Source organism: Citrus clementina, unplaced genomic scaffold (assembly GCF_000493195.1).
Source record: "Citrus clementina cultivar Clemenules unplaced genomic scaffold, Citrus_clementina_v1.0 scaffold_9, whole genome shotgun sequence".
Classification (NCBI taxonomy): Eukaryota; Viridiplantae; Streptophyta; class Magnoliopsida; order Sapindales; family Rutaceae; genus Citrus; species Citrus x clementina.
Window position 1 is genome coordinate 16,996,065 of NW_006261964.1, and position 27,896 is coordinate 17,023,960.

Sequence of the window (27,896 nt, forward strand, 5' to 3'; positions counted from 1 at the left end):
ACGAACACTAAAATACGAATGGTATATCTTTGAAATCAATATTGAATAAGGAGAAAAAAAAAAATAACGAAGTAGATGAATAAGGGTAATTTTGAAAATAATCAAGTTAATTTGATAGTGGGGATTGACGAGATGTGTTCGGGAGTCAAGACCACAAGATTCTTCAACTCGTTTCTCTAACCCAATGACTCTTGTTAAATGTCTTCTCAAATATTAGCACGAGAAGACATTATTTAGATTTCTTATCAGACTAAAGTGTATTATAGTTATAGGATCTATGATACAAACTCTTAAAATTATTAAAATTATTAATTTTATTTTCTTAATTTTATGTTATGGGTTAATTTTGAATTAGTTAAAAATATTTGCAGTTCTTTTATGGAACTATATGTAAATAGTGTAAAAACTTGTTTAGTGTTATTTATTTTTATATTGTAATCTTAACAATCTAATTTACAAAGCTTGATGTCATTCAATAAAAATAAATAACACTAAACAAATTTTTATACTATTTACATTTATATAAAGCTCGATGTCATTCAATAAAAAAATATCATGAGTATTATTATTTTTGTAAGCTAAAGTTATATTTAAGAGTTTATTAGTTTATCAAATAACCAATATTTATTTGGAGGTCTTTTCTCAAATTAAACGCATTTGACATCTAATTTTTCTATTTCATTTGATATTTCTTTATAATGTTTAGTGTTCATATCAATCTACTTACAACAAACTCAAATGTGGTTATCCATGACACCCACTTATTTTACATGCTACTATTCCTTTAAATTGGGTAACTACTTTTAGGTTGTCATAAATAAGTTACATATAATGCAACTTAGTAGCTGCCCTAGATGTGTCGATCATATTAGTGAGCCATTTTTTTATTTAAAGAGATAAACTGTGCCTTTAATTGAAATATTTAAAGAAATCAGGGATATCGGATGTTATTTTACTGCAAAAATGAACAAATAAGTCAATAGAAGGACAGGTAATAAAAGGAAAGGGCAGCGATCAGCCGATCGCCACCAAACACCAATTGAAAAGGGTAAAATAGTAATTTGGAAGGAAAATCGGAGTCTTTTTAAACCCCCCAAATTCTCAACATCAACTTGCCCCGCTGCCTACCACCTTTCTTCACTCATTTATTCTCTTTTTCTGTCTAAATCCATTTTCATTTTCCCTTTTTTTCGTTTTCAGTGAATCCAGAAAACGGAAAAAAAGAAAAAATGGATCCAGTGAACGAGTGGGGCAACTCATCTCTTGAAACCGTGGACCCAGAAATTCACGACCTGATCGAGAAAGAGAAGCGCCGACAATGCCGCGGCATCGAGCTCATCGCCTCCGAGAACTTCACCTCCTTCGCCGTTATCGAAGCCCTCGGCAGCGCCCTCACCAACAAATACTCAGAGGGAATGCCCGGCAACCGTTACTACGGAGGCAACGAATTCATCGACGAGATCGAGAATCTCTGCCGGTCGAGAGCTTTACAAACTTTCCATTTGGACCCCACCCAGTGGGGTGTCAACGTTCAGCCTTACTCCGGCTCGCCGGCCAACTTCGCCGCTTACACGGCGGTGCTCGAGCCTCATGACCGTATCATGGGGCTGGACTTGCCGTCCGGAGGGCATTTGACTCATGGGTATTACACTTCTGGCGGGAAAAAGATATCGGCGACTTCGATTTACTTCGAGAGCTTGCCGTACAAGGTGAATTCGAGTACTGGGTATATTGATTACGATAAGTTGGAGGAGAAGGCGTTGGATTTTAGGCCGAAGTTGATCATTTGCGGTGGGAGTGCGTATCCGAGGGACTGGGATTATGCTAGATTCAGAGCTGTTGCTGATAAGTGTGGTGCCCTTTTGCTCTGTGATATGGCTCATATCAGTGGCCTTGTTGCTGCTCAGGTATCTCATCTTCTCAGATCTGCATTTGCTATTTTAACTCACTGGCAAGTTGGATAATTATAAATTGGTTTTCTTTTTTCTGATTGTATTGACGTTTGGATCTTGCTTTTAACTTATGCTTTGATCTTGTAAACAGCATGCGAGCTAGCTTAGTTAGTAATATTTAAGTTGAATTAAGAGATCTGGGATCAAATCTCAAACATGGCACACATGAGTAGAGAGTAGTTTTAATTTACTATACATGCTATGGTTAAATAATTTTTTTTTTTAAAGAAAGAAAATTCTATGCAGGTTTTGTAATGGATCTAGGAGATGTGAAATCTGTAATGTATTGGATGATTGAAACTCATTTGTTTTGGTGGGATCATGGGGTGGATTTTGTTTCGTTTTAATTAAATATGAATGAGATCTAATACTATTTTAAGTAGAGTTTGGTTGGATTTAGCTGTTGGTGAAATTTCAGATCTATTGATAGGATGGTATAAGAAATTATTTGTCCTCTAATATTGAGTAAGAACTATTATGCCGACACCAAACCCCGTAAGTTTGGCTTTGATTATAAAATATTTCCTACAATTTCAATCTTAGCTTGAAAGCTAGTTTATTGTCATGTGTGCAAGTCCAGCTACAATCCTGTGATAAGTTCAATGTTGAATTAATTGCGTCTTTGGGTTCTTGCAGCTAGTGGTGTTGTAGTATTTTTCATATAATAAAATTTTCTTAGATTGTATTTTGTGTTTGGTGTAATGTATGTACTTTTTGCTTGTAGGAAGCTGCAAACCCCTTTGAGTACTGTCACATAGTCACAACCACTACTCACAAGAGCTTGCGGGGTCCTAGGGCTGGTATGATCTTCTACCGGAAGGGTCCTAAACCACCCAAGAAGGGCCAACCAGAGGGTGCGGTTTATGACTTTGAAGACAAGATCAACTTTGCTGTCTTCCCATCCCTTCAAGGTGGTCCTCACAACCACCAGATTGGTGCTCTAGCTGTTGCCCTGAAACAGGCCTCGACCCCTGCATTCAAGGCCTATGCGAAACAAGTCAAGGCCAATGCAGTTGCACTTGGGAACTACCTGACGGGCAAGGGATACAGCCTTGTCACTGGTGGAACTGAGAACCACCTTGTTCTCTGGGATCTACGCCCTCTTGGATTGACTGGTAAATGATTTGCATTTTACTTGTTTGAGGAAGTTAGTACTTTACATGTTTTGATAGATGCAGTTTTAACTCTGATGTAGTGAATGCTCTTCTACAGGCAATAAGGTTGAGAAGCTCTGTGACCTTTGCAACATTACTGTGAACAAGAATGCTGTGTTTGGTGACAGCAGTGCCTTGGCCCCTGGAGGAGTAAGAATCGGTAAGAATTACTATCTGAATTGATGTCATTGTTATGGTTATTCTTCATTGATCAACTGTTGAGGTCTTTGTTTGCAAACACGAAGCTTCTAATTCTGACCGAATTAGACTCTACTTGCTTGTCACACATTGCCATCTTAGCATAATACGATTCATGATGCTCAACAAAACCCTAGTTTGTTTGGGACGATTCAATGATGGGAGTTTCTGTGAACAGGTACTCCTGCCATGACTTCCAGAGGTTTGTTGGAGAAGGACTTCGAGCAAATTGGAGAGTTTCTTCACCGCGCTGTGACCCTCACGTTGGAAATTCAAAAGGAGTATGGAAAGCTCTTGAAGGACTTCAACAAGGGTCTGGTGAACAACAAGGACATCGAGGCCCTCAAGGCTGATGTTGAGAAGTTCGCCAGCTCATTTGACATGCCCGGCTTTAAAATGTCCGAGATGAAGTACAAGGATTAGGTCTCAAAGTATCATCATTATTGTTACTGTGTTGTTAGCAACTCTTTAGTGTTGAAAAACAGAAAGAGAAGAAAAAAAATTGCATGCATCTTTGCCTTTTGTTGTCCTAGGTTTAAACGCTTTCGTTTTAATTTTTTTTTTTTTTAATTGGTACCCACCATATTGTGAAAGCGAGATCCGTTTCTCTTTGGTCAAATGATGATTGTTCATCTACAAATAAAACAACAAATTTATGTATTTTATTTCTTATAATGGGCAAAAGAAATCTACCAAAATTATCAAACATTTCTCCCTCTGTTGCGGTACTTTTGTGCAAGTAGTATGGTCGTGGCAAATTTTTGGGACACTTGTTAATATTCTGTCAGCGATGATCGCGTGAATGCCACGTATATATAAATATAAGGGTAAATTTTCAATTATTTTTTCGTGAATTTATTATCATAGAATTATTTTTATTTTTTAAAGTCTCAAATTAGCTTTATTTTTATTCAAAAGATGAGAGAAAAATAAAGGTAAGTTGATAAATTCTTCTATCTTAACAAAAATAGAAAGTAAATTGAAATTTTTTAGAAGATATGAATTGATTCTTCTTAACAAAAATAAGAAGTAAATTAAATTTTAAAAAATAATTTAAATATAATTAAATTACGATGAGGTATTTCAGAATCTAACTCTAAATACAATGCCTGCGGATGGGCCGTTTTCGGTTCAACTACATCTCGTTGTATTCGAAATCCACCGGAGGAGACATGTATCATAGGGCTGAAATTAGCGATATTTTGTCGATGGTGATACCGCGTGTAGAGTGCTCTAGACTTTTATTTTGATTGTAGTTTCTTCACCGCACTGTAAAGTACAATGAATTGGTCGATTGGTGTAATTTGTGTTTGCTTTAATGAAATTTTAGTGTTTACCAAAAAAAAAAAAAAAACACACACACACACACAACCACTCAAAGTTATATATATGACACAATAAAAAATTTGTCAAGAATATAATGGTAGCTAGTAGAGATGGCCAATGGGCCTGAAGGCACGTGGCACTGCACGACACGCACGTGGGCTGGACCAGACTTAGAATTTTAGACACACGGACCTTAAAAGTACGGTACGATGAAAAAATCTGCAATAAGCACGTTTTATTTTTTAATTAAAGTAAATTTAAAATTTTATGATTTTACAAATAATTTGAAATTGAATTTTTTAAATTCATTTAATTCCTAGTTTAAAAAATACTATAATTGATTTATATTTATTAAATAAATAATTGATATCATGATTTTAATGAATACAATTATAAATATCATGATTTTATAAATATACATTAATATTATTGTGAACTATGATCTATGACTCTGTAATTTCAAGTTAACAATTAACCCTTAAGAAAGAATTATTATTATTGTTGTTGTTGTTAAGTATTAGAAAATTCTAATACTATAAAGTCAAACTTAATAATTAATATTACATTTTCTTACTATTATTAGTTTATTATTATTGAATATGGACTTGAGTTTTGAATTTTCAATTATATTAAATTTAAATAAAGGCATAGACTTAAGAAAAATACATAAACAAAAAGTACGTCAACAACTTAGTATGCGCTCTTAAAAAATTTTAAAAGAAGTTAAGTGAACTTTTTTTCCTAAGCACAACACATGTGAGCACGTCATGAATAGGCACGGCACATGTGCTAGGCCAGGCCTAAGTAAAAAAATTTAGGCACAGCATTGTACGGCACAGGCACGAGTACGCACGAGCCTTACTTTGGTGCCGGCACAAGCACGCATGGGCCTTGTTTTGGTATCGGCACGGCCCATTAGCCATCTCTAGTAGCTAGATGCGGAGACCCATAATAGATTGATACGTACATTATGAACTGTTTCGCAATAAAATTACTTGTTGCTGAAGTCCGATTAAAGTGCTCGCCTTCATGCATAAGGTTACACCCTTAATTGATTAGTTCTTATTGTCATAAGTCCATAACAAATTCTTCTATCACAATTTGGGGAATAATGATGTTTGTACTAAGATGAGTGCGGAATTAACTTTTTATTCTGTAATAACTTCTTTTTTATCTTTCAGTAATAGGACTAGGCCCGGTTGCAGAAGCTGCAACTAACAGCCTCGGCATTTTCACCTTGCATGAACAGCTGTCTTGGCCTGGTTGCATCAGCACCAACACGCGTGGAGGATTCCCATTGGTTATGTTACTTGCAGAAGCCGTAACATAACAAGAAGATCCTTTGCAATAATGTGCTTACTTTTTTACACTTATCACTACTGCAATTTGGCTGAAAGGTTGAGAATTGGAGAAGTAAAACATTTAGGCTGCCTTTTGGCACGCAAAATTAAATTGAATTGAATTAACTTGTATTGAATTAGATTAAATTATACAATATTATATTATGTTTAGTACAATGTTAAATCATATTTAAATACAAAAAATATTTATAAATGTTTACGAGTAATAATTAAAATTGATTTAAAATTAATAAGAACATTAAATGTATAGTGAATTAGTTATTGGATAGTCATAATTATAAAATCAAAATGTTAGCAAATAATATATATAAAGTCAATTAGTCACTTGTATTATTAATTTTCATAATTATTTTTAATATTCCGTTAGTGATTATTAATTTTAATACAATCAATTATTGTAATAAATTATTAAATAGTTAATTTTATTGGAGTAAAATTACCAATTCAATTAGACTATAAAAGTAAAATAAGAAATAAATTTCAGGTAAATCATGAATAGATAAATTAATTAATTAAATTTTAAGTGATAAATAAAAAAAATGGTGTTATGTATGAAAGAAATATTGCAAATGAATAAGTTTTTTCTCTTATTCTAATCCAATCTAAACCCACTTATAAATGGAGATTATTAATCCCATGATTTAATGACTAAATTTAAATTTAAATTTAGTCCTCCCTAATCCAATCCAAGCAAAATTGCCAAACGATAGAATACTTAAGCCCAAAACTAATCTAATCTCATAAGCCAAAAACTAATCTAATCTCACACTTAATCCTCACTCTCAAACATAACCTTATGCAACAAACGAATTTATTAAAAAACTAACATAAATATCATCAGAAAACCACTATTATTTTTATAAGGGAAATTATTAGTCATATACTCTTAAATACACCAGTATCAAACGTGCTACAACACTTTTCAAGTGTATCACTCGTATACTCTAAGTTGACAAAACACTTCTGCCGTCCACCAATCCGTTAACTGCCGTTTGTGAGCGCTGACATCATAAGGGTAATATAGTCTTTTAAAAAAAATGACATGTCATCCCATTTACCTAATAAATAACGTCATGTCATATAATATATTTTGATAAAAAAGACATGTCATCCCATTTATCGGATAATTATTAATAATTGCTAAAAAAAAGTTACTTTACAACTAAATCTACTCCTCCAAAATTTAACCTAAATTATTGAAGATCTACTCCTCCAAGCTCCAACTTGAATTTTTTATGGTATAATATGTATAATTGTAAATAATATGTTATTAATAATTTTTTATGGTATAAGATGTATATTTTTTTAATAAAAAAATGTATTGTTAATAACAAAAAAAAAATTGTGTATTAAAAATTTACATTAATTTTCAAAACAAATTTATTTTTTTACCTCATTTTGAGTTTAAAGGATAAAATAATCATTTTGCTCAAATTCTGTTAAGTTCTTAACGGTGGTAAACGAAAAGGTGGACGCCAAAACTCTTTTGTCAACTTAGGGTATACAAGTGATATAAGCGAAAAATATTATAGTACGTTTGATACTGGTGTCATTTAAAGCTATATGGCTGATAATTTCCTTTTTTATAAATTCAAAAATAATCCAAGGTAAATAATTAAAAACTAACATAACATAAGCATTTTTTTAATTATAAACTAATGACAACTCAATTTTTTTTTCATCCATGCGAGTAGAGTTCGAACCGTGAACCCTTATTTCTATTCAAGAAAACTTTTAAACTAGACTAACTTACACCCTCCACAACCATGTCATAAATACTTCACACTATAAATAACCTACAATTGTTTCATGACAAACAAACTAATAATTAGCATACACTCACTTGAGAACTAAGGACAAAAGTAAAATTTTTTATGGCTTTTGCATTTGTCCTTATACCTTAGAATCAAATTTCAGAAAGCAACGGCTTGATCATTTAAAGGGCAACCTAAAGAAAGGAAAAGGAAAGAGGAAACTTAATCAATAAAAATATTTTTTATGAATTGATTTGTTATGAAAATCATCCTCAATTCTGCAGCTATGGGTTAGCCGTTAGCAAGTCACCGTTAGGAGAAGGCTGGGATAATAATCTCAGGATACAAGTTATTGGTAACAGACTGCATCTTGACACATGACGCTATACACTAACCATACTTGCTAATCAAATATCTCCTGGGCTTCAATTATACTGTGCTGACTGAAAAAAAAAAAAGAGAGAGAGAGAGAGAGCGAGACAAATTAGTCTATGAGATTAAATCATAAGATAATGTTCGATGAGAGGTTGCAACAAGTATGATAAATTACCAAAACCAATGTATGATGGCAAGCTAAAATGGAAACCTCAGAAAAAGATGGATAAAAATGAGCTTACTGATCATCTTTTGCAACCCGATAATATTTCTCTGCGTGTTGTCGTTGACCAATTAGTTGAGCGAAACGCTCATCATGAGTAATCACAATTAGTTGAAAGTTCTCCTGGCCCTTTCTGTCCTCCATAATTCTGAAAGGAGGTAGACAACTAGATAGTTAAATGCAAAGCCTGATACTGATAAATAGAGGTGAAAATTTAACTGGTTCCATTCATACCTGTGGAGAGCTGCTGCAAGACTCTCAGCATTAGGACCATCCAAGTTCGTGGTTGGTTCATCTAATGCCAGTATTCCGCAGTTAAGGCAAAAAGTCTCAGCTAATGCCAACCGTATAATAAGGGAAGCAAGGACCTAAATGCAATCGATAAATTTTTTTACAATATAAACCAAAAATTTAAATAATTCTTAAAACCTGACATATAAAAATCTCTCTGTTTCTTGCAGGATGCATTTGAGGATTACTCACCTTTTGACCAGCACTACATCTTCCTCTCATTTCTAGCTCTGCATCTCCGGTCTGCATAAGAACCTGTAGAGAATACAATAGAATTGATAAAATACATTCGAAGTAATAGCAGCAATGAACAGCAAGAAGAAACAAATTGCTTCTATACCTTGTAACTATAAGAACGAGTCCCAGCACCTTCAGAGTCTGAGTGAATCCTAATGTAATCTATATCTTGCCCTCTGTATGTTTGCTGCCATAATTCTCTTATAATTTTATTTATTTCCTCCATTTTCATTGTGTGGAAGCGCATGAGTGCTCTAACGGAAACACCAAAATAGATCAGAAGAACAAAAAGTTCAAAATAATGTCAGAAGGAACCTGTGACTGCTGTAATGAAATACTTTAAACCCCTACTGATCAGAGGAAAAGATGGCAAAATGTAATAACCAGGACTTCCTACCTAGAACGGCAAAATGTAATAACCAGGACTTCCTACCTAGAACATCTTACTTCTTAACATTAATTGCATCACTTAAAAGGGTGAATAGAGGAAGTAAGACCCTATAAAGCTGGATGGTATCATGAATAAAGATGAGCTTATTTAAATAGCTTACTTGTCAAGTGCATTGTAGTATCTATCCAGGTCTTTGTTTGCCATCTCGGTTGTCTGCCACAAAATTCTACAAGTTAAATAACACTATGGAGCTAGAGATGACGGTGACAATCACTCAAGCAATTGTAAATTCTCCCACCTTAAGCTGGATTAGCTGGTCAAAGTGTCGTTTATCAATGTCCTTGTATTGTGCTTGTTTAAGATCAATTTTATTCCTTGAAATATTGGTCTGATAAACGGACATTGTCCCTTGGCACCTGTTTACCTGTTGAGGAGAAGGAAAACCACAATTTAGTTTTCTTTAAACATAAATATGACCTCAAAAGGAAGGTCTGACTTGAAATATTGCTAGGATAAAAAGTACTAGTGCAATTTAGACATAGCACAGATACAGCTCATTTATAAAAGTGTCTCACCTCTAGGTGATCCATTTAAAATTAACCCTAATATGCATGGATTATAATAAGCTCCTCCCTTTTTATTTGCACCCAAACACACATTATAATTGGTTGCAACAACTGACAGAAAAACCTTTACCGACATCACTTGGGATTTCAAGTGTACAATTAACCGTCTCCAATAACATGGAATGAATTGACTTGTTTTAAGCATGCACTTCAAGACATACTCTTCCTATCTTCAAGTCAAAAAACTCACCCAATTTTCTCCTTCCAGACGGTGAAATCAACTTGGACATATTTATATTGTACAGTTGACACAAGTTGGTCTTCAGTAGGAGAGAGGGCGGAAAAACAACACAAACTACCAATATTAATTGAAAAAAGATGACAAAAAGGAACTATTATTAAATAGAAAAGCAAGAAAAGAGAAAACAAATTATGAACAAATTACAGTTTCTCAAAACAGTTCATAAAACACTTCAACCCTGCAGAAAGTAGCTAGCAATTATCCCGTCAATATTACAAAAAATATATATATATATATATAAAATGCATGTATGTATAACAATGGCAGTTAAACAAAAAGGTATAACATAGGAGATGTCTGAAGGGGCCATATATACCTCGGAAAGAAGTCTCTCCCTTTCTAGCAAGTGCTTTCCCAATTCAGTTTCAAATGTGGAAACCCCTCCAATCTTCAATACTCTTTCTTCAAGAGACTCAATCTCAGAAGCAAATTTATCTACTTTAGCTTTTGTTTCCCTGTAATTCAAGTTGTCTTCAATATTTCGTCTTATTTGATCTTGATTCCGCACTATGTCTTTGAATCGGTCCAGCTCAACTAAAATCTCATCTGTCCTGATTTTACAACTTTTAACTTCAGATTCCGACTGAGATTTCTTCTCTTGCAGTTCTTTAAACCTCTCATCTTTCCTCAAATCATAATACCTGACAGAACAAAATTGATGATTACAATTCATGGAATTGGAAAACTTCAAATATCAACCTTAGGTTCAAAGCATACTCTTTAATCTTAGAAGCAATTTTAAGCAGCATCTCAATTTCCTGTTGAAAGTTTATTTTCTGTTCGGCCTGCTCCTCATATTCACAATTAAGTTTGACTTTCAAATCATTGTAGTCACTCAGTAACTTCTCTTTCTCCTTGGATAGAGGGCCTGAAGCCTCTGCTAAGAGCTGAAAACCATTAGGAACATGCATTATTTTACAAACATAACAACCAAAAGGATAAAAAAATTGTTATCAAGGAAACAGCTGAAAGTATAACTCAAAAGTGCCAAAGTAAATAAATAAAGCATAAAACAGTTTTTCATTGATTTTCTATTTTCCAAGCCACTTGATTTTTACTCGTATATAACCAAGTTCTGTACTAGAACTACCCACCAAATATCTGGACATAAGATTACAGATTGAGAACTTCATAATGGCAGGGAAATATTTTCTCAACCTATCTTTTGAAAATCCTAGTGTTTTATGAACAAGCATACTGCAAGTTATCCAGATACAATCATCAGGCCATTTACTGACTCTTAACAACCTGTGCACGGTGCAGAAAAGACAAGCACTGGAATAATTGTTTATCAAGTCTGCTTAATTACAATCCTATGCCAACAGTATTCCAAACTGCCTATATAACACTTGGCACAAGACAACTTCAATGCATTGATGATGCTTCAACTTAATGCCAACACTGTGTCACCAACTGCTACTCCTAGACAGGTTCTTGAAAATGAACATTTAAAACTCCAGTGTGAACTGTTCATCAGTATAAGATGGCATGTCCTAAACCTAGTGGTAACTTCCCCAAGTAGATTTTCATACCCATTTTTTAATTTAATGCATCAATAAGCTATCACGACCTTTTTATGGTTGACCACTTTCTACTTTTTGATTGTCATAACCCCAATGCTTCAACGCACACCATGCAATCAAATAATATAAAACCACAAAAAGTAGTTCTTGGAAGAACAGACAACCTTCTCATCGAGATCAAGTTGACCTTTTTCTTCCATCAAATGCTCCAACTCTTCTTCAGCCTTCTTCACATCCCTCAATGTATTAGCTGCCTTAACTTTTTCCTCCCTTAGGGTGTGCCATCTTATCTGAATGTTTGACAAATCATTTTCCATGTACCTTTGCTCATCCCTTAACTTTTCTAGTTCATTCTGGAGATTATCCCTGCAGCCAGTGGAAAGAAAAATAGATCGAAAAAAAGAAAAAGCTTCAGCTAGATAAGATCTAAGAATTCAATGATAACCTGCAGGGTAATTAGCCTTCAAGATGATGGATATGCAGGACCACCGATGTAGTAATGTATGGAGAAGTAGCAAGAATTTAGAGCTTATGTGATTATATAATGTCGATTTCAGGAACATACCTTATTTGATTAAAAAAAAAATGCCTTAATTTAGTTTCCTTTTGGTTTTGTTTGGATCCACAAAGTAGGCCTCCATGAATTTCCTTTAAGCTGACATTTGATCTGACTTGAGAATGTAAAACACTAGATCTTCCATTTCTCTTCCTTTTACTCTCTTCTCCATACACGACAAACTTTGGTACTTTTTGAGAAGCCAATGGAGAAGTTTTATCAATCCAACTCACCAAGAGTCGTGTTTTTCTAAGCTAGGGTTAACGATTCAGAATCCTTTAGGGTTTTGCAATTGTTAAAAAAATTTCACTTTCCTTAGTAGTTTTCGTATTTAGGTTTTATCTTTCATATGAGGAAGTTGTTTTTCTAGGATTTTGAGTTCCCGTTTTGCCTAGGGTTTGGCAACTATTCTAGTTTTTTATATTCATGCAGACTTGAATGTTTATTTGAATGGAATAAGATTGTTCTCTCCTTAATTTCTTCTGTTGTTTCTCCCCTTTTCTGTTTGACTTCTCTCCCCGTGCTTCTGGTTTCTTCAGTTATCTCCCCCCTTTCCTCTACATTCCCTCCCACACACAACCACACCCCCCACCACAACTTTCCCTCTTTCTATCTATAGTTATCTTGTGGAACACTGGACACGTCCAAGAGATTAGCTTTTCTGGGTGGGCAGTAAACGAATGTACTCTATTTAAACAAAGCCTATATCAAAGCTTTTTAAAGCTAAAAGCTAGAAAGGGATATACATTAAAGAAACTAATAACCAAGATCATAAATCAATCAAGTTAAGCACATACCATGAACCAACTAAGTTAACTGCATACCCAAATTCCTACAGCCCTGACAAATTCAAACAAACAATTGGTGTATAGTTTGAGTAACATACTTTGTGCTCAGAGAGCCACTCAGCTCCAGCTGGATTTCTTCCATAGTTCTAACACCTTGTCCTCGAGAGTCGAGCATATATTCCAAATCATCAACTTGCTTTTGCCACAATTGAATTTCTTGGAAGAGTCTGTCAGCTGTTTCAACAGGTTGTACCAAGACTTCAACTGATTCCTTATCAGCCTTAATTTGAGCTAAAACACCTAACACCTATAGGCAAAGCATTTAACACATTCTCAAAATCAGGTAATCCCATGCACATTGTAAAGTCCAACAGTCATACAAGATAGCAGTAAACAATAATTGAATGCATAGTAAGGATCTTTAAATTCATGGGGAACTTCTCATCTCCCCTTGGTACGAAAATGATGCCAAGATTGTAGAACATCTGCAAGACATGAAACATAGAGAATGAAAGAGAATAAATAACGGAAGGAAAGAGCCATGTCATTCTTCTACGTATTTGTTGATCTTGAATGTTTTTCCATTACATGCTCAACTGCTAAGAACATAATCCACCGGATAGAGTACAACATCAATCCCTTTTTGGTTGCGACACACATGTTATTATCATTCTGTTAGCCAATAGACAGCAAATCATTTTCTATTCGCCGGATCTGTGCTACTGGAGTAGCAGTTACTCTTGTGCTTATCTAGCCTACACAGCCCTAGAAATTCACATCACAGTCAGCAATCTCCCTAAACATCTATGAATTGTTGTAAACCAAGTCCAAATCTCTAGATACATGTCATGTTGATTATATTCCTCAAACTGGTTCCTAATTTGAATAGTTTTAACTGATAATTCCTCTAATATGATTCTACTCTCAACTTTTCATCAACCGTATATCATTAAGAAATTATTAGAGCTTAAATACTATTTAGATGTTTACCTAAGGGCTTAAACTTTTAGGTCAAGCAGTAACTTAACGTGGGGCAGAGCTAGTTCGAACAAGTGGTCTAGTGTTTGAGACCCTTTATTGTTAATTAACTAAAATGTAAAATATTTGAGTTCGTGTTTGTGTTAGAAAGAGTCTTCATGAGGAACCCCTAAGTGCTGTTTTGTCCAAGCTTTAATCTACTAACTTTTTTATTTTTATTAAAATTTACATCATTCATATTATAAAAAAAAAATGGATGTCGTTTTGTCTAAGCTTTAGGCTGGTAACTTTTTTCTCCCCTCTCTTTTCTTTATTAATAAAATTTACATTGTTCATATTATTTAGGGAAAAAGAAAAAAAGCTGTGTCGCTTTGTCTAAGCTTTAAGCTAGTGACCCTTTTCTGCCCTCTCCTTTCTCTTAATAAAATTTAAATCATCGTATTGTTATAAAAAATAAAAAAATAAAAAGTTAGAGGTGGGTTGTGTTTAGTTCATGTGCAAGGACATGTGAGGGATGAAGTTTTGTGTCAAATAGCAACTTAGCACCCATAACATTGACTTTTAAGGCAATAGAATTTTTTAATACACGTTGAAGATAAACTTTTGGACAATAATTTTTTTTTTTTTAAATGTAATAGGGGTGGGGGGGGGGGGGGGGGCTAAATTAGAACCTCAGGACAAGTTTTGAAACCAAAATTTCTGGCTTAATAGCCTAATATCTTGTTGAAGCCCATTTGAGCACTTAGGATTCTCTGATGATCTCAATTGCATCATGCCAGGATGAAAGGCGAACTTCCTTTCATGCTAAACAAAACCAGGTTTAAGCCAAGACCTCCTTGTACATAGAGTGAATTTAGGTATCATAAACCCCAGACTCTTATTTATTTTGATTGGAATTCGGACTTTGAATACGCTTTAAAATCCTAACAACTTTCAGCCCAAGAAAATCATGTATATGATTCTCATAAATTCCGAGAAAAAAACTTTGAAAATCCCTTGACTAACTAAGATCTGAAAACCAAAATAGGAACCCCAAAGAACTAGAGTCTCATATAGAGCTGAGAAAAAAAAAAAGAGGAAGAAGGCAATGACAAACTTCTAAAGGAATCAAATCACAAACTGATGTAACTTTAAATTAATTATTTTGATAGGAAACTAAGAAAGATAACATTATTTGAAGAAAAATAAGATATGCAAAAATAAACAAAAAGATGAAAAGGGTGGGGAAGCCATCTATAGAATACCCATCCATGAACTCCAACAAGTATCCATCCTTCCCCTACCCAAAGATATTTTCTCCAATGGATGTTGCATGTGAATCCAACAAAATAAACAAGCGACATACAAAATTGATATGACAAACAGTCAAGTAGATATCTATTTTCAGTGCAGCAAGCATCAAAAGTTAGTTAATGAAAACCTATGCACAAGGTTACCTGGTAAACAAGATGGCCAAAGCAACTTTCTGAGGCTCATCACTGTTAGAAAGATGCTAACATTTATTTGCCTAGATTCAGTTTGAGGAACACAAGTATACAATCAAGAAAAAACAATTATTTTATACAGAGTCAAAACGTAAATCATTATGTTCCACACATTCTAAAATGCAGTCTTCCTCAATATAGAATTTGATACGTGTTATGACCTTTTTTCTTCTGTGTTTATAGGAAACAGTTTAAATGCTTTTCATCCAACATGTTGAACAATATAAAACTTCATACTAATACACAATGCAGTCACCGCTCAGAGCAATGTATAAATTGAATTTTCTATACAATATTAGAGTAGAAAACTGGTGCTGCGTAAGGATCCTCCCAGAACCCTCCTTTTGGTTTAATTACATGGGAAGATGTGCCATCGCTTATACTTTTCAAAAATGCAGTGTACGGTCAGCTGAAAAAATTACAAGAATCTTTGATTTATTTATTTATTTTTTGGACAAGAATTCAAGAAAGTGTGCAATTTTGTTAATAAAGGGAAAAAGCAAGGAGATTATATATGGACTAGGTCCACAAAGAACAAAAAGTTGGTGAGGGAAACCAATCTGTATCCCAAAAAACTATACATGAACAAAAAGAACACCCATTCCTCCAATAATCCAAAAAGATATAATATATGTGAAAAATTAAAATATTTTTCAATTGCAGATGAAAACACTGAATTGGGTAAAAACTTGAGAATCACAAATCTAAAGCACTTGTAATAAGAAATGAGAAATATCTAAAAAGGAAATGTAAAGAACTCCTACTTACATCATCAAAAGCTTGAGACTTCTGATCCAGCTCTTCCGTAAGCTCATGCAAGTTTTTCTCAGCAACAGGGATTGTTTCCTTGCTAAGTTTAACATATTCTTCATAAACCATGCGGAGCTTGTCCAACTGCTGAAAGTAAGAATCAGCATTTGAGGACTCCAGAGACAACACTTTCATGTGCTCAGCTGAACTTGCTGCCTTTACTCTTTGCTGTAATTTATGAGAAAATATCAGCAATCTTGGTGTACCTCTAAAAGAAGCTCATATAATCTCTTCCGGCAGAGTTAATGGACATCCAATGAAAAACCAAATATCAAGAAGTAATAAAAGTATGTGCTATAAGTTGATGCATAACCTACTTTAAAGATTTAACCATGAATTATACCAACCTTCTTAACAAATTCATCTTCCTCCTCAGCAGAGAAAGGACGTTCACAGCAAGGGCAGACATGATGAGCACGGGCAACTCTTTCAAAAGGATCAAACATTTGCCGCATACCATCTGCAATATTGTATTTACTGCATATAATGCACCAGGCATAGCATTAGCACCTTCATAACCACAAAATAGCACATTTCACCTTAGCCATTTATACCTTTTCTGAACATCTCTTTTCTCCTTAGCTGAGTCCAAGACTTTTTGATAAGTATCAATGCTGAAAATTTGCTGATTCAAGGACTCAAGTTTGGATTCAATAAATCTCTTCTTAGCTGCATTAAATCAGAAGAAATAAAATTATTAAGTACTAAGGAGTAATTGAGCAAACAATTATATTCTTTACTTTGGGGAAAGTGGGGGGAAAAGTGAAATCCATTGCTAATATAAATAAAATCAGAACAGTACTGGTTCTCAATATATATAAATTTGGTTCTTAGAAGCAAAAATAGTAACACATCAAATCCTTGTTAATCAAGTTGTGAATTCTATGTAAACAACCCTAGGGTTGTTCTGTTGCACCCAAGACCAAGCCATATAACTGATGTGCATCAGTTTTGAAGCTCTCACAAGGAAAGGCTTGAAATGTAAGAAAGCTAGAATACTCAATTATAAATTTATTAAGCTCTGGGATGATACTTACAGTCCACATCCTTGCGATGTTTGGACAGGTTATCAGTCACTTCTTGTATTTTCATCTGCAACATATTTACCTCCTTATCAGCTTCACGAGATTTTGAGCTCAAGTCATCAAACTCTGTCAGAAGAGCCCTGCACCAGCAAAAGTACCAATCCCAAGGACAGCTCAAAAAGTGATTGAAAGAAGTAAGGATCAAACCAAGCTAAAGTGTGTGAAAAAAAAAAATAAATAAATAATTTTGTCACCTCTAACTTCTAAAGCCAACAAAATCCCTACAGAATGCTGATGTCAGATGAAAATTTGAAACAGGGAACATGTATCACTAATCCAAATTATGGCATAATGAATCCAGAAAAAAAAAAAAAAAAGCAATGCTATGTTTCAACAGAGAGTTTCAAATTTCTTACCAAAGTTTAGGACTTGCCAACATTTAAGGCCCAAACAAGCAGAAACATTCTGACAGCTAACAATTCCTAGTATGTTTAGTTGGATTAAGCTTGTGAAACAGAAAAGAATGAATTTTCCAGCTCAACTATATGCAGCAGATTTCCAACGACCACAAACTTTATTTGAAATAAGATGACTTAGTGCAAATCTCAGGCCTTAACTCACTTCATCCTGCACAGTTTTTCCCCTTATAAGAAGTGTAATGCTTTATTAATATCCTATGCATCTAAATTTTAGAAGCTACTGCTTGTAATTCTATCCTGCATTGTTCCTTCCAAGCACCTCTCCAAAGTGATTAAGTGCATGTTTGGGATTGTGGTGGATTGCCAAAAAGGTGAATTATTTGATAATCTAGTTCCATATTATGTTTGGGTCATCAAATTATTGTGTAGAACATGGTTTATTTGGATTGTTCTTTTTTACCCTAACACTAACAATAATTGAATAAGTGATTATCCAACATAACTAATAGGTTCGAGTTTAAAAAAAAAAATAAAAACCTTAGACGGTAAGAGTAGTTTTCATTTGATTGATCACTGTAAAGGCAATAAACAACAACCTTAGGGCTTGAGTAATTTCTTTTTTCAAATCCCTGTCAAGAGGAAGCCTCCCTTTAAGCACATCTCTGATTTTATCCTTGTATTCATCAATTCTGGGTACAATAAAAAAAGGAAAAAAAAAAAAAAGCTTCAACAAACGAAAGAAGGACGAAATAAAAAAAATAAAAATAAAAAGAAAGAGAAAAGATGAGCTAACAAAACAGAAAATATAGAGTTACATCTTTTTGTGTTTCTTCTTGTGATTCTCCAATTCCGCCTTCTTCAAAGCCAGTTTCACTCTGTCTTCAGAATCACCAGCCAGTACGTCTTTCTCTCGATTAAGTGCTTTAATTTTTTGATCCATGGCAAACAGCTCACTCTGTTTTTGGCGTATGTTTATTTCAAACTCTCTTTCAGCAAGCTGATTAGTCTTTCGCTCAACCTCTATTCGCTGTCAAAATATGCGAGCATATAAAGAGAAGCATTACATGCCCGTAGCTTGGTGTTAGCTGCTAAAATAAAAGTTATCATTTGCAAGCAAGAAAAATAAGCACGCAAACTTACCATCTTATTCTCTCTTTCATCAATGTGAGAAAGATTGAGATTAGAGATTTGAAGTTCAAATGAGTCACGTTCATTTTCCTTCTCCTTGATGTGTTTCAAAATGCCTGCCTGCAAGAACTCAAAATTTTAGAACCACACACCCTGAGCCTTGAGATTTTTATGTAACAAGTATTTTTAAAACGCCACCTTAATTTCCATTTTAGCTTGTTTTTGAGCCTCAATATTCTTCCAACGATCATTGGCATCCAAGTAGCTATCCCATGCCATTTTAAGCGCTAGTTCATCCGATTTCTGAAACAATCAATGCTCTTCATTATAGCTATAATCAAGCTAATATATGTCAAAGCTAGACAAGATTCCTGAGGTGAATTAATTTAAAAAGGTAAATATTTTAAACTCTAATAATTCATAATATATGTGCATCTATTGTAAATGAGTGATGAAAAAATCTAGCTATAGAAATGACAAAAGCCACCTTTTTATCTTCCAAGTCCCTTTCAAGATCACTTAATCTTGATCTAATGCGATTTATGAAGTTCAAAGCAGCTTCATTGCTGAAGGGGGCATTTGGGAGAGACCCTAAATTATGCCTTGCAAATAATTTTTGAATGGTCGAATCTCTTTCGTTCATTCGTGACATGTGAGCCTAAAGGCAAAAGGAACAAAGCAAGCTGACATCAGTCTAAATGAATTGGACAAGTTTTACAATATCATATGTAATTAATTCTATTAATATTACTCCAGCTTCAGACAGAAGGTTGGTGATCTCGGCTGTGTAAGCGTCTATATTCTGCTCAAGAAATTTAATTTTCGTATCCATATCATTCTTTTCCCTCTCTAGCTTGCTAATGTCACTCTCACGCTTCGCAACTATCCCTTCAAAATTGTTTTTCCAATTCTTCAATTCTTCATCAGTATCTGACAAAAAGAAAACAGATATTATGTTGCTAACCATTAAACTTTATAATAGTAATTTTATACAAACAGCATGTACATGGGTCCCTACAGAAATATCAGTAAAGACTTGGTAAAGAACACAAACACAAATAAAACATAAACTAAAATATGTGTATATGGGAAATATAGTGAAAGTTATATTATGATGTGCATTGATAAACCTTCAATTTCTTCAGCAAGGGCTGCATACTGTTTCTGTTGCTGCTCAAACAAAGTGCTTCTTCTAGCAGTCATGGTTGATATCTGGTCCTGCATTTTCCGCAAATCCTTTAGTGTTAGTTCAGTATGATGAATTTTAGCATCAATGTCTTGGATGCTTTTTTCCAACTCCTGCATTTGATTTTTTAAAGCTTCAGTCTTTTCTTGATCTTGAGAAATGCTTTCACGAAGCTGCATAAAAAATCAACATCACATCATAAAATGCTCAATTTAAGTTCATCAAAACAAAAAATAGACTAAAGGACAAACAAAGCAACTGGGAAGATACATAGATATATAGGCAGCAAGGAGAAAAGGAGAGAAAAATAGCAGGAAAATGCAACTGAATAAGAAAAGAAACAAAAAGATTATCAGCAATGCTGGAGCAAAATGAAAGCATATAAATCTTGAAGTAATAAAATAAAACATTATAAGGACCTATAATGTAAAAAGATGATATAAAGCATTCTAAAGAACTTCCGAGCTTTGTTATTGATACGGACTTGGAAAAAAAGAAAGATAATCTCCAGAGGAAGACGTGGATAAAGGAAGCTCAAGGAAATCAGCAGTAATATTAGTTTAAGGAATATCATAATACGTTAATCATGCAGTAAATCTTTTAAAGGAACTCTGCTCAGTGAAATTATAACAATCCCAAGGGCTAAGAATTAAAAACTAGTAATGGCAAATACAGTTAGGCTTTAATGAACTTGAAGAGCAAATCGCTAAATCTTTGACTTGGCATTAGCCAAGCCTATGGCTGTGGCATACCTACAATTGAGAACAAAGACTACAGTACCCACAACTGACTGACACCAAGTACTAAGGATCTCCAACCCTTCAACAATAGAAAGAGCAGAAAAATGTTTAAACAGAGTAATTTGCACTTAGGTCATCGGTGCCTTTGTTCAAATTACACTAGAAATTTGTCGAAATAATCAATTAAGTCACTCACATCCACAAGGTTTACCAAACAAGTCTCTTAACCAGTTTGACCATTAGTGTTGGGTTAAAGAAATTTGAAATGACTAGATTACCCTTTCATAAGTGAAAAGGCTGATTTACTCCCCCCCCCCCCCCCCCCCCAAAAAAAAAAAAATGGAATCTTAGCAATGCAATCTTCATCCATGATTGCTGCAGAAGAATCTTGTCAATAGCCCATCCTCATGCGTTAGCATTTTTCAAAAATTTAATACAGCAATGCATGCTATATGATACAAACTCGAAATTATTTGGTCAGTCTTAACTTCTGTGCAAACTATATAATAAAAGCCCCAATTAGCCACTGTTTTGCTTAATCTGCAATGCATGCCTCAAAAGTTTATGAAACAATGAGATAATACATTCCACCAGAAGCAATTCCCATCACATCAAACAAAGCCATAAAAAATTATAAATATATCTACTTGTTTACTTTGGCTCACTGATTTCATTCAGTCTCGTACCAAAGTTGTGTCATCAGTATCGGCTTTACCCCTTATTATCACATCAGCACAAAAAGAATTGGGGGGAAAAAACATTATGATCGTCCACAGTAATAGTAAACACAATTTTTATAATTTCACGATGATATTGGTGATTTCCATTATGTTACAGAAAGGACAATAAAAAACTTTTAAAACAAAAAAAAAACGTAAATTTCTTAAATTCATAGAAATTGTAAAGTGAGCACCTACTTTAATAGAAGAAGAGATAAGGAGACAAGAGTGATCAACCGGACAAATATTTTTGACAGTGATCACGTTATTGTCATTGGGAGGCATTTGTGTTGGCCTCCATAAAATATCTCCCACACCATTTGATTCTACAAAAACTGTTCCTTTTTCAAGACAAAATAATGCCAACCAAGTCTTGTAAGTTCTGGTTGGTTCAACAACTGAAACCTCTTGGTGTACAAGAGGTCTGGGATTTGAATCCCTCCCAAAGGGTTTACATTTATGTAATACTGAAAAAAGGAATTCTTTTCAAAGGAAAAAAAAAAGAAAAAAGAAAAGATCCTCCAAGTCTCTCTTCACAGAAACAATATCATCTAATTCAAGTTCTTTATAACTGAAACAATAATGGTGAATAACTTATCGCAATGTCAACAGTGGATAAAAGCCAAGAGTTAAAAAAAAAAGTGAAAATAATACTGCTTGAGATAAACTTCACTCTTTCTTTTCTTTTCTTTTCTTTTATTTATTTATTTATTCTTTTTCAATTGAAAAGCAAAACTTCAAAACAATAGTTACATTTAACAGCCTTGTACTGTCTATCACTTGTCTCAAGATGCAAACCAACCATCAAGAAACTCAATTATCATGTTAGATAGTATGATGAGCAAATAGAGGATCGACAAATTACAACACAATCAAAGAAGTGGGAATGAATAGAAAAAGAGTAAAAATAAAAGAAAACCTTATAAGCAGCATCTTTCAAAGTCTGAAGATTCTCTAATTTTAGCTTGTATGTCTTTATCTCTTGAGCCTGATCCTTATGAAGTTTCTTTATGACTTCCAAAGCCTTTGTGTATCTGTATTGCATATAGCCATGTATATATTGTCATCAGCAGTTTATTAGAAGAAAAATAATGGTAAGCTAAAAACAAACGACTGCAGTGCAAAGAAAAACAATAAATAGCAGAGATGAATGGCGTGTCAGAGACCATTCATTACATGTACCATTTTATTCAAAACAGAAAAATAGGCAAGATAACTGTAAGAGATTTAACTTTAGGATGGGTACTTTGTTGATATGTGTAAAAGCCCAAATAAACCAAGACAATTTAACTGATTACTACACAAACAATACTCAGAACTACACAAATATCGTATTGCATGCATTCTGTCTCCCGCAGACAGTCTTCTTGTTTCATATGATGCAAAGCATGCGAGTGAACAATTTTGTGGTTCTCTATTTACCAACCAAACACAGCATCTTTCCCGTAACATGCTGAACAATGAAGCCTGCCTTTATCTAATAGATGAAATTCCCTTGGGGGTTTTGTCTAAAGAAGCATTTCTCTTCCACAGAGGTAATTCTTCCAAAGGTGATAACTTTTTTACATGTAGCACAACCAATGCATAATAGTGAATATCTATGATAATCACATGCACTCAGGCAGGGGTGACGGCAAAGAGAGCATCTCTTACTGTCTTATGTGAAAGTGTGAATGAAAAGATGGCATAGATAACTTTTATATTTAGGATCAACCATAGGCATGCCTAATATAACAATTTATGGATACCACACATTCTACACCATGTAGTGGTTTGATTAAATATATCTTAATCTGTTTTAGTTTGCTCCAAATCTATAAGCAGAAACCAAAAATTGAACTGAAACCAGACCATATCAAACCTGCAGATTTGATGGTTTGTTCCAATTGGTTTCATGGCCGTTTTGCCGGCACCACTGTAATGGTGTGCCTTGCTAAATTTTATAGGTGTATTGGTTAATATACAAGGTCCGTTTCCATGGTCGAGGGAGATAAGTCAAGATCGTTCAGAAACTATTTTCGTTTTATTCTCTTCCTAATTAGAACACAGCTGTAACAAATATAATTTGCAACTATCTTTTGGTGGATTTGACTGCCAACTCAACCATCTAATTGATCCTCTAACCACCCTAGATGTTCAAGTATAAGCAATTATGCAAACATGAATAAAAGTTCCACATAGATGTAAATATATATCAAACTATACACTTTTATCCTTTGAATAAGGGGGAAGGGTTGGGGGTGGGAAAGAAAAAAATAAAAAAGAACTAGCAAATGAGATACCGGGTTGCAGAAAAGATATCATCGAATTTCTTCTTCAATGTCGAAGGATCTTGCAATGGCCAATTTGCTTCATCTTGGTGTACAAATATAACATTTTCTAGAATAGCTTTTGAGACCCCCATTAGAGCCGGTACTTCCCGGTCCATGTCTGCACATCTATAACTAAGACAAACTTTCTGCAGTTCAACAACCAAAAAGAATGAATGAAATTGGAATAAATATAGATTTATAAACTATACTTGCACCATATAAAGGTGACAATAATATAGCAGAAACAACAATTATTCATTCTTTCAAAAAAAATTTTAAAACAGAATCCTCAATTTCGAGAGAAGTGCATACCTCAGAACACACAAAAAGGAGAGACAAATACATCTTGCTCATAATTTTCTTTTTATTTTCAGAAAAATAATAATTAGTCTATCTAAGTTTCTTTTTCTCTGCTAAACAGTAAGAATTTGATAAGATTTAGTTCCAACTATGATAAAATCTCTAAGAACACTTCTTCATTATGCATTTTCAGCTTTTTTGCCATCGTTTCATCATTTTATATTGCACAATTAGACTCAATCCAGGCACTAGACACTGAAGATGATTGAATTGGACCATGATAAATCAAAATGCAGTCTTGGACCCTACATCATATCTTCGGAAACAGACCACGATAAATAAATGAATAAATTCACACCATTTGAACCTGCAATGGTCTATTTGACTGACCCCTTGACAAAATAAAATGTGAGGCCAACATCTGGTCCACAATATCTATTTTCCATACAAATATAACAAGTACATATAAGGAAAATTTAATAACTGCATAATTTAATCAAAATATATTGTCTTTTTCCATTGACATTTGTTTCAAAGCTATAAGGAGTCACATACAAATCCGCATCCCTCTGTACTTCTTCTAGTCAATAAAGCATTGATTCCTTAATAGAACCAAAATCCTGTAAAGTTCATTTGTCCCAAAAAAACAAAAAAGCAAACTAAATTGAAGACATACATCTAAATTACAAGATCCTGTATCTGAATACATTTTTCGAAACTTCATAAGACAACCATATGTTTTCTAAAACGCATACATGTTAAGGAGTTTTATTTGTATTCTATACTTTTTTTTTTCAAGCAATAAATTGTACAAGAGATTTCTTTCTGAAATCTCTTCATTGAGCCACTTCTCAAGACCAACCTGAATCACTAAATATCAACTTAGTAGTTTCCATCAACTGGAAGCTCAGAAACACAGACAACATATAAGGCCTCCAGTGGCAAACATTCAAATTTTAATTACCATAACATACAAGCATGATCTTACAGTGATAATAAAGCCAATAGGAACACCTGAATTTTCATGCCATACAACAGATTGGTCATGCTTGGGTGAAAATCCAAAATTTTTAGCTATCAAATATGAAACCAGGAAGTAAGAACAATATAATGTTGAAGTCTTCACAAGTAATATATCAAAATCATCTATACCCTACCTCTCCAGTGTGAGGATTTATTGTTTGAAGCACGCTCTCAATTGCTTTGTACTCCATCTTAGATGCCTTTTGTGTCAGTTGGAAGGACCTTATGCACACCACATCTTTACCTGCTGCTGTCTTAAACCGCAGCTTTATTTGTCCTTTTGTCTCTGTTTCCCCTGCAACCTACAATTTGCAAGTAAAAACCCACTTAAAAGAAATTTTTCATCTACGTAATCATGAATACAAGTGTAAAGTGAGAAATTCTGGAAATAAAAAATAAAAAAATAGATCCAGCACTAGGAATTCGCAAACAAGTCTCTAGTAATTCCACGGGGCTCACATTTTTCATCTACCTGGAAGTGTACAGATTTGACGACAAATAGCAGCAGCTATGGTTCCTTTGCTCTAATTTCCAACATGTCAAACTCCTAGCTAATAATATAACCCATGCTATCATTCTTTTACATACTCCCGCAGAGTTAACACTTTGATTGAAGAATTCTCAATTTTTATAGTAGAAATAAGGTGGTAAATCCAAGGGTTATACTGATAATGGTATGGAGACTAATTCAAAATACTACGAAAACAACTGTCTAAGGGTCCGTTTGGCTTAGCTGTTGGGCTTCTATGGCTTTTAAGCCATGTTTGGTAAATACTTAACAGTCCTAGTTTTGAAGTTAAACCGATTTTAGCCTGCAAGTGTTTGATGTAAAATCTAAAATTATTTTCACTTTTTTTATCAAAATTATAATTCAAAAGCTATAGCCTTTAATATCACCACAACTGAGCCTTAAAAGCCATGAGACCAAACTACCAAACGAAGCCTGCGCCTAATAAAACTGTTCGGTTTAGCTTAGCTTATTTCGACTTTTTCCTTAAGTATACTCATCAATTTTCGTCGAACAAAGGGTTATTCAAGAAAATGAGATTCATATAACGAAAGAGTGAATGAAAGAGACCTTGGGATCGTGAATGAAACTGTGGCCGGACCTTGCATTGGGCGGCAACTCTCCAGTGCAAGACAGCTTCAAGCACTCTATAATTGTCTGCAAACAAAAAAAGAAAAAAGCATTCAGCAGATTCCATTAATCAGATATATACAAAAATAACAAATGAACAAATAAAGTGAAGCGTCGAGATGGAGAAATTAATCAATCAATTAATTACGGTTTTGCCAGCACCGTTGGGGCCCACGATTAGGGTTAAGGGTCTGAAGAAGGTGATAACGTTTTTGTTTTCAGGGTCGAAGCTCCGGATTCCTTTTATCAGCATTTTATCAACCGTGCTCATCTTTTCTTTTCTTTTCCTTTTTTTTTTTAATTTTGCAAACGATGTTTGGTTGATTAAACCAATCCTTCGATGATGAGATTCATGAAAAGTGTTTTCAGGAGTTAGAGAACATAAAGAACACAAGAAGGAAGAAGAAGAGAGGGAAAGGGGTTTTTGACTAGGAAGAGGGACACTGGCAAGTGACGAAGCACAGGGGTTTTAAAAATGAAAATAAAAGGAAAAATGGAAAATGAAAAAGGCGGGTTCAGTGCGGGCTGACTATGTTAATAAGAAAACAATCCAGCTTAAATTAACAGAAAAATGAAAGTGCGGCTGCGTTGGAATTATTATAAAGTGGAGCATTTTTCGTCGCATACGATTGTAGTTATAATAAATTTTTTATTATTTATAATTTTAAGTATATAATTATGATTCGCATTCTATTTCACAGTAATTCTAAGATAGTCATATCCAAAATCAAAAGATATAAAACAGGCATATAAATTAGTCAAGGAAAATCTATAAAAATGGATCAAATTTTTGACTAATTTTTTAAAATAGCCCAAATCCTCTTTTCCTTACATTTCTAGTCCAAAAGTAAATTTTTTTACTATAATACCCTCGAATAGGTGTTAAATATCTCCAAGTACCATTTAAACAAATCTTTAGCAGAGATGGTAAAAAGATCTTCATGGGTACAGAGGCCTATTCTATTAAGATTAGATATCGAGTCTAATTTTATTTTTGTTTTTAAAAAAAAGGTGTGGGTATAATTTTTTATACCATTTAGGAGAGTAGAGTACGAGTATAAAACATTATGAGTGTATTTGGCACATTGTATTGTATTATAATATATTATATTATTTTAATATAAGGGTATTGTATTATGTTGGATTGCATTAGTACTATATTATAATAATATTGTACAACGTTTGGTACTAAACTGTACTGAATTAATTTTTAATTATACTATATTTGATGTTGTATTGTAATATATTAATTTCTTTAGTGATTAATTTAAATAATATTTAGAAAATAATATTATTACTACTAAAAATATTAAATATAGAAGTCTTAAATTTTAGAAATTTAATACAAATGTATTATGTAAACATAATGATATTTGTTGTCTATCTCTAAAAGTGAAATATTACTTTATCAGTATATTTTCACAACCCACGAATTCGATATATTATTGCTTTAAAAAATATAAAAAATTAAATATTTTTGAACAAATAAAAAATAATATATAAAATTGGCGAAAATAAGTTTATCAAAAGTAAAACAATAAACTTTAACAATTAAAAGAGAAAAAGAAAAAGAAAGCAAAAATAATAGCAAATTAGCAACGCTCAATTTTATTAATGAAGAATATACTGATAATTTTG

The 27,896-nt window shown here is 33.6% G+C and overlaps 2 protein-coding genes across 2 annotated transcripts; one reads left to right on the forward strand and one right to left on the reverse strand.

Moving 5' to 3' along the window:
• Window positions 1–1,099: 1,099 nt before the first annotated feature.
• Window positions 1,100–4,010, forward strand: LOC18031223 (serine hydroxymethyltransferase 4). Its single transcript, XM_006420956.2, has 4 exons — window positions 1,100–1,907; window positions 2,677–3,067; window positions 3,165–3,266; window positions 3,483–4,010. Exons 1-4 carry the CDS (start codon window positions 1,230–1,232, stop codon window positions 3,725–3,727), a joined length of 1,416 nt encoding a protein of 471 aa, XP_006421019.1. The 5' UTR covers window positions 1,100–1,229; the 3' UTR covers window positions 3,728–4,010.
• Window positions 4,011–7,967: 3,957 nt separating this feature from the next.
• LOC18033302 (DNA repair protein RAD50) lies at window positions 7,968–26,806 on the reverse strand. The gene is made up of 27 exons (XM_006420957.2): window positions 26,407–26,806; window positions 26,199–26,285; window positions 25,255–25,422; window positions 23,768–23,943; window positions 22,405–22,519; window positions 19,971–20,199; window positions 19,592–19,770; window positions 19,328–19,498; window positions 19,039–19,143; window positions 18,853–18,960; window positions 18,528–18,739; window positions 18,309–18,401; window positions 17,306–17,433; window positions 16,823–16,937; window positions 16,616–16,745; window positions 16,227–16,436; window positions 13,095–13,303; window positions 11,817–12,018; window positions 10,847–11,016; window positions 10,446–10,770; window positions 9,561–9,686; window positions 9,423–9,475; window positions 8,975–9,125; window positions 8,827–8,889; window positions 8,578–8,711; window positions 8,363–8,491; window positions 7,968–8,188 (listed from the first exon to the last, which is right to left on the reverse strand). The coding sequence occupies exons 1-27, from the start codon at window positions 26,527–26,529 to the stop codon at window positions 8,149–8,151; spliced, it is 3,951 nt and encodes a 1,316-aa protein (XP_006421020.1). The 5' UTR covers window positions 26,530–26,806; the 3' UTR covers window positions 7,968–8,148.
• Between the last annotated feature and the right edge of the window lie 1,090 nt (window positions 26,807–27,896).

Coding starts and splice junctions, on each gene's coding strand:
- LOC18033302 (XM_006420957.2), bottom strand. CDS start 26,529: ATGAGCACGGTTGATAAAATGCTGATAAAAGGAATCCGGAGCTTCGAC. Junction 19,771..19,970: donor CCTTGCTGAAGAAATTGAAG/GTTTATCAATGC, acceptor TCTTTTTGTCAG/ATACTGATGAAGAATTGAAG. Junction 9,126..9,422: donor TACTACAATGCACTTGACAA/GTAAGCTATTTA, acceptor TGTTTCCGTTAG/AGCACTCATGCGCTTCCACA.
- LOC18031223 (XM_006420956.2), top strand. CDS start 1,230: ATGGATCCAGTGAACGAGTGGGGCAACTCATCTCTTGAAACCGTGGAC. Junction 1,908..2,676: donor GTGGCCTTGTTGCTGCTCAG/GTATCTCATCTT, acceptor TTTTGCTTGTAG/GAAGCTGCAAACCCCTTTGA. Junction 3,068..3,164: donor ACGCCCTCTTGGATTGACTG/GTAAATGATTTG, acceptor GCTCTTCTACAG/GCAATAAGGTTGAGAAGCTC.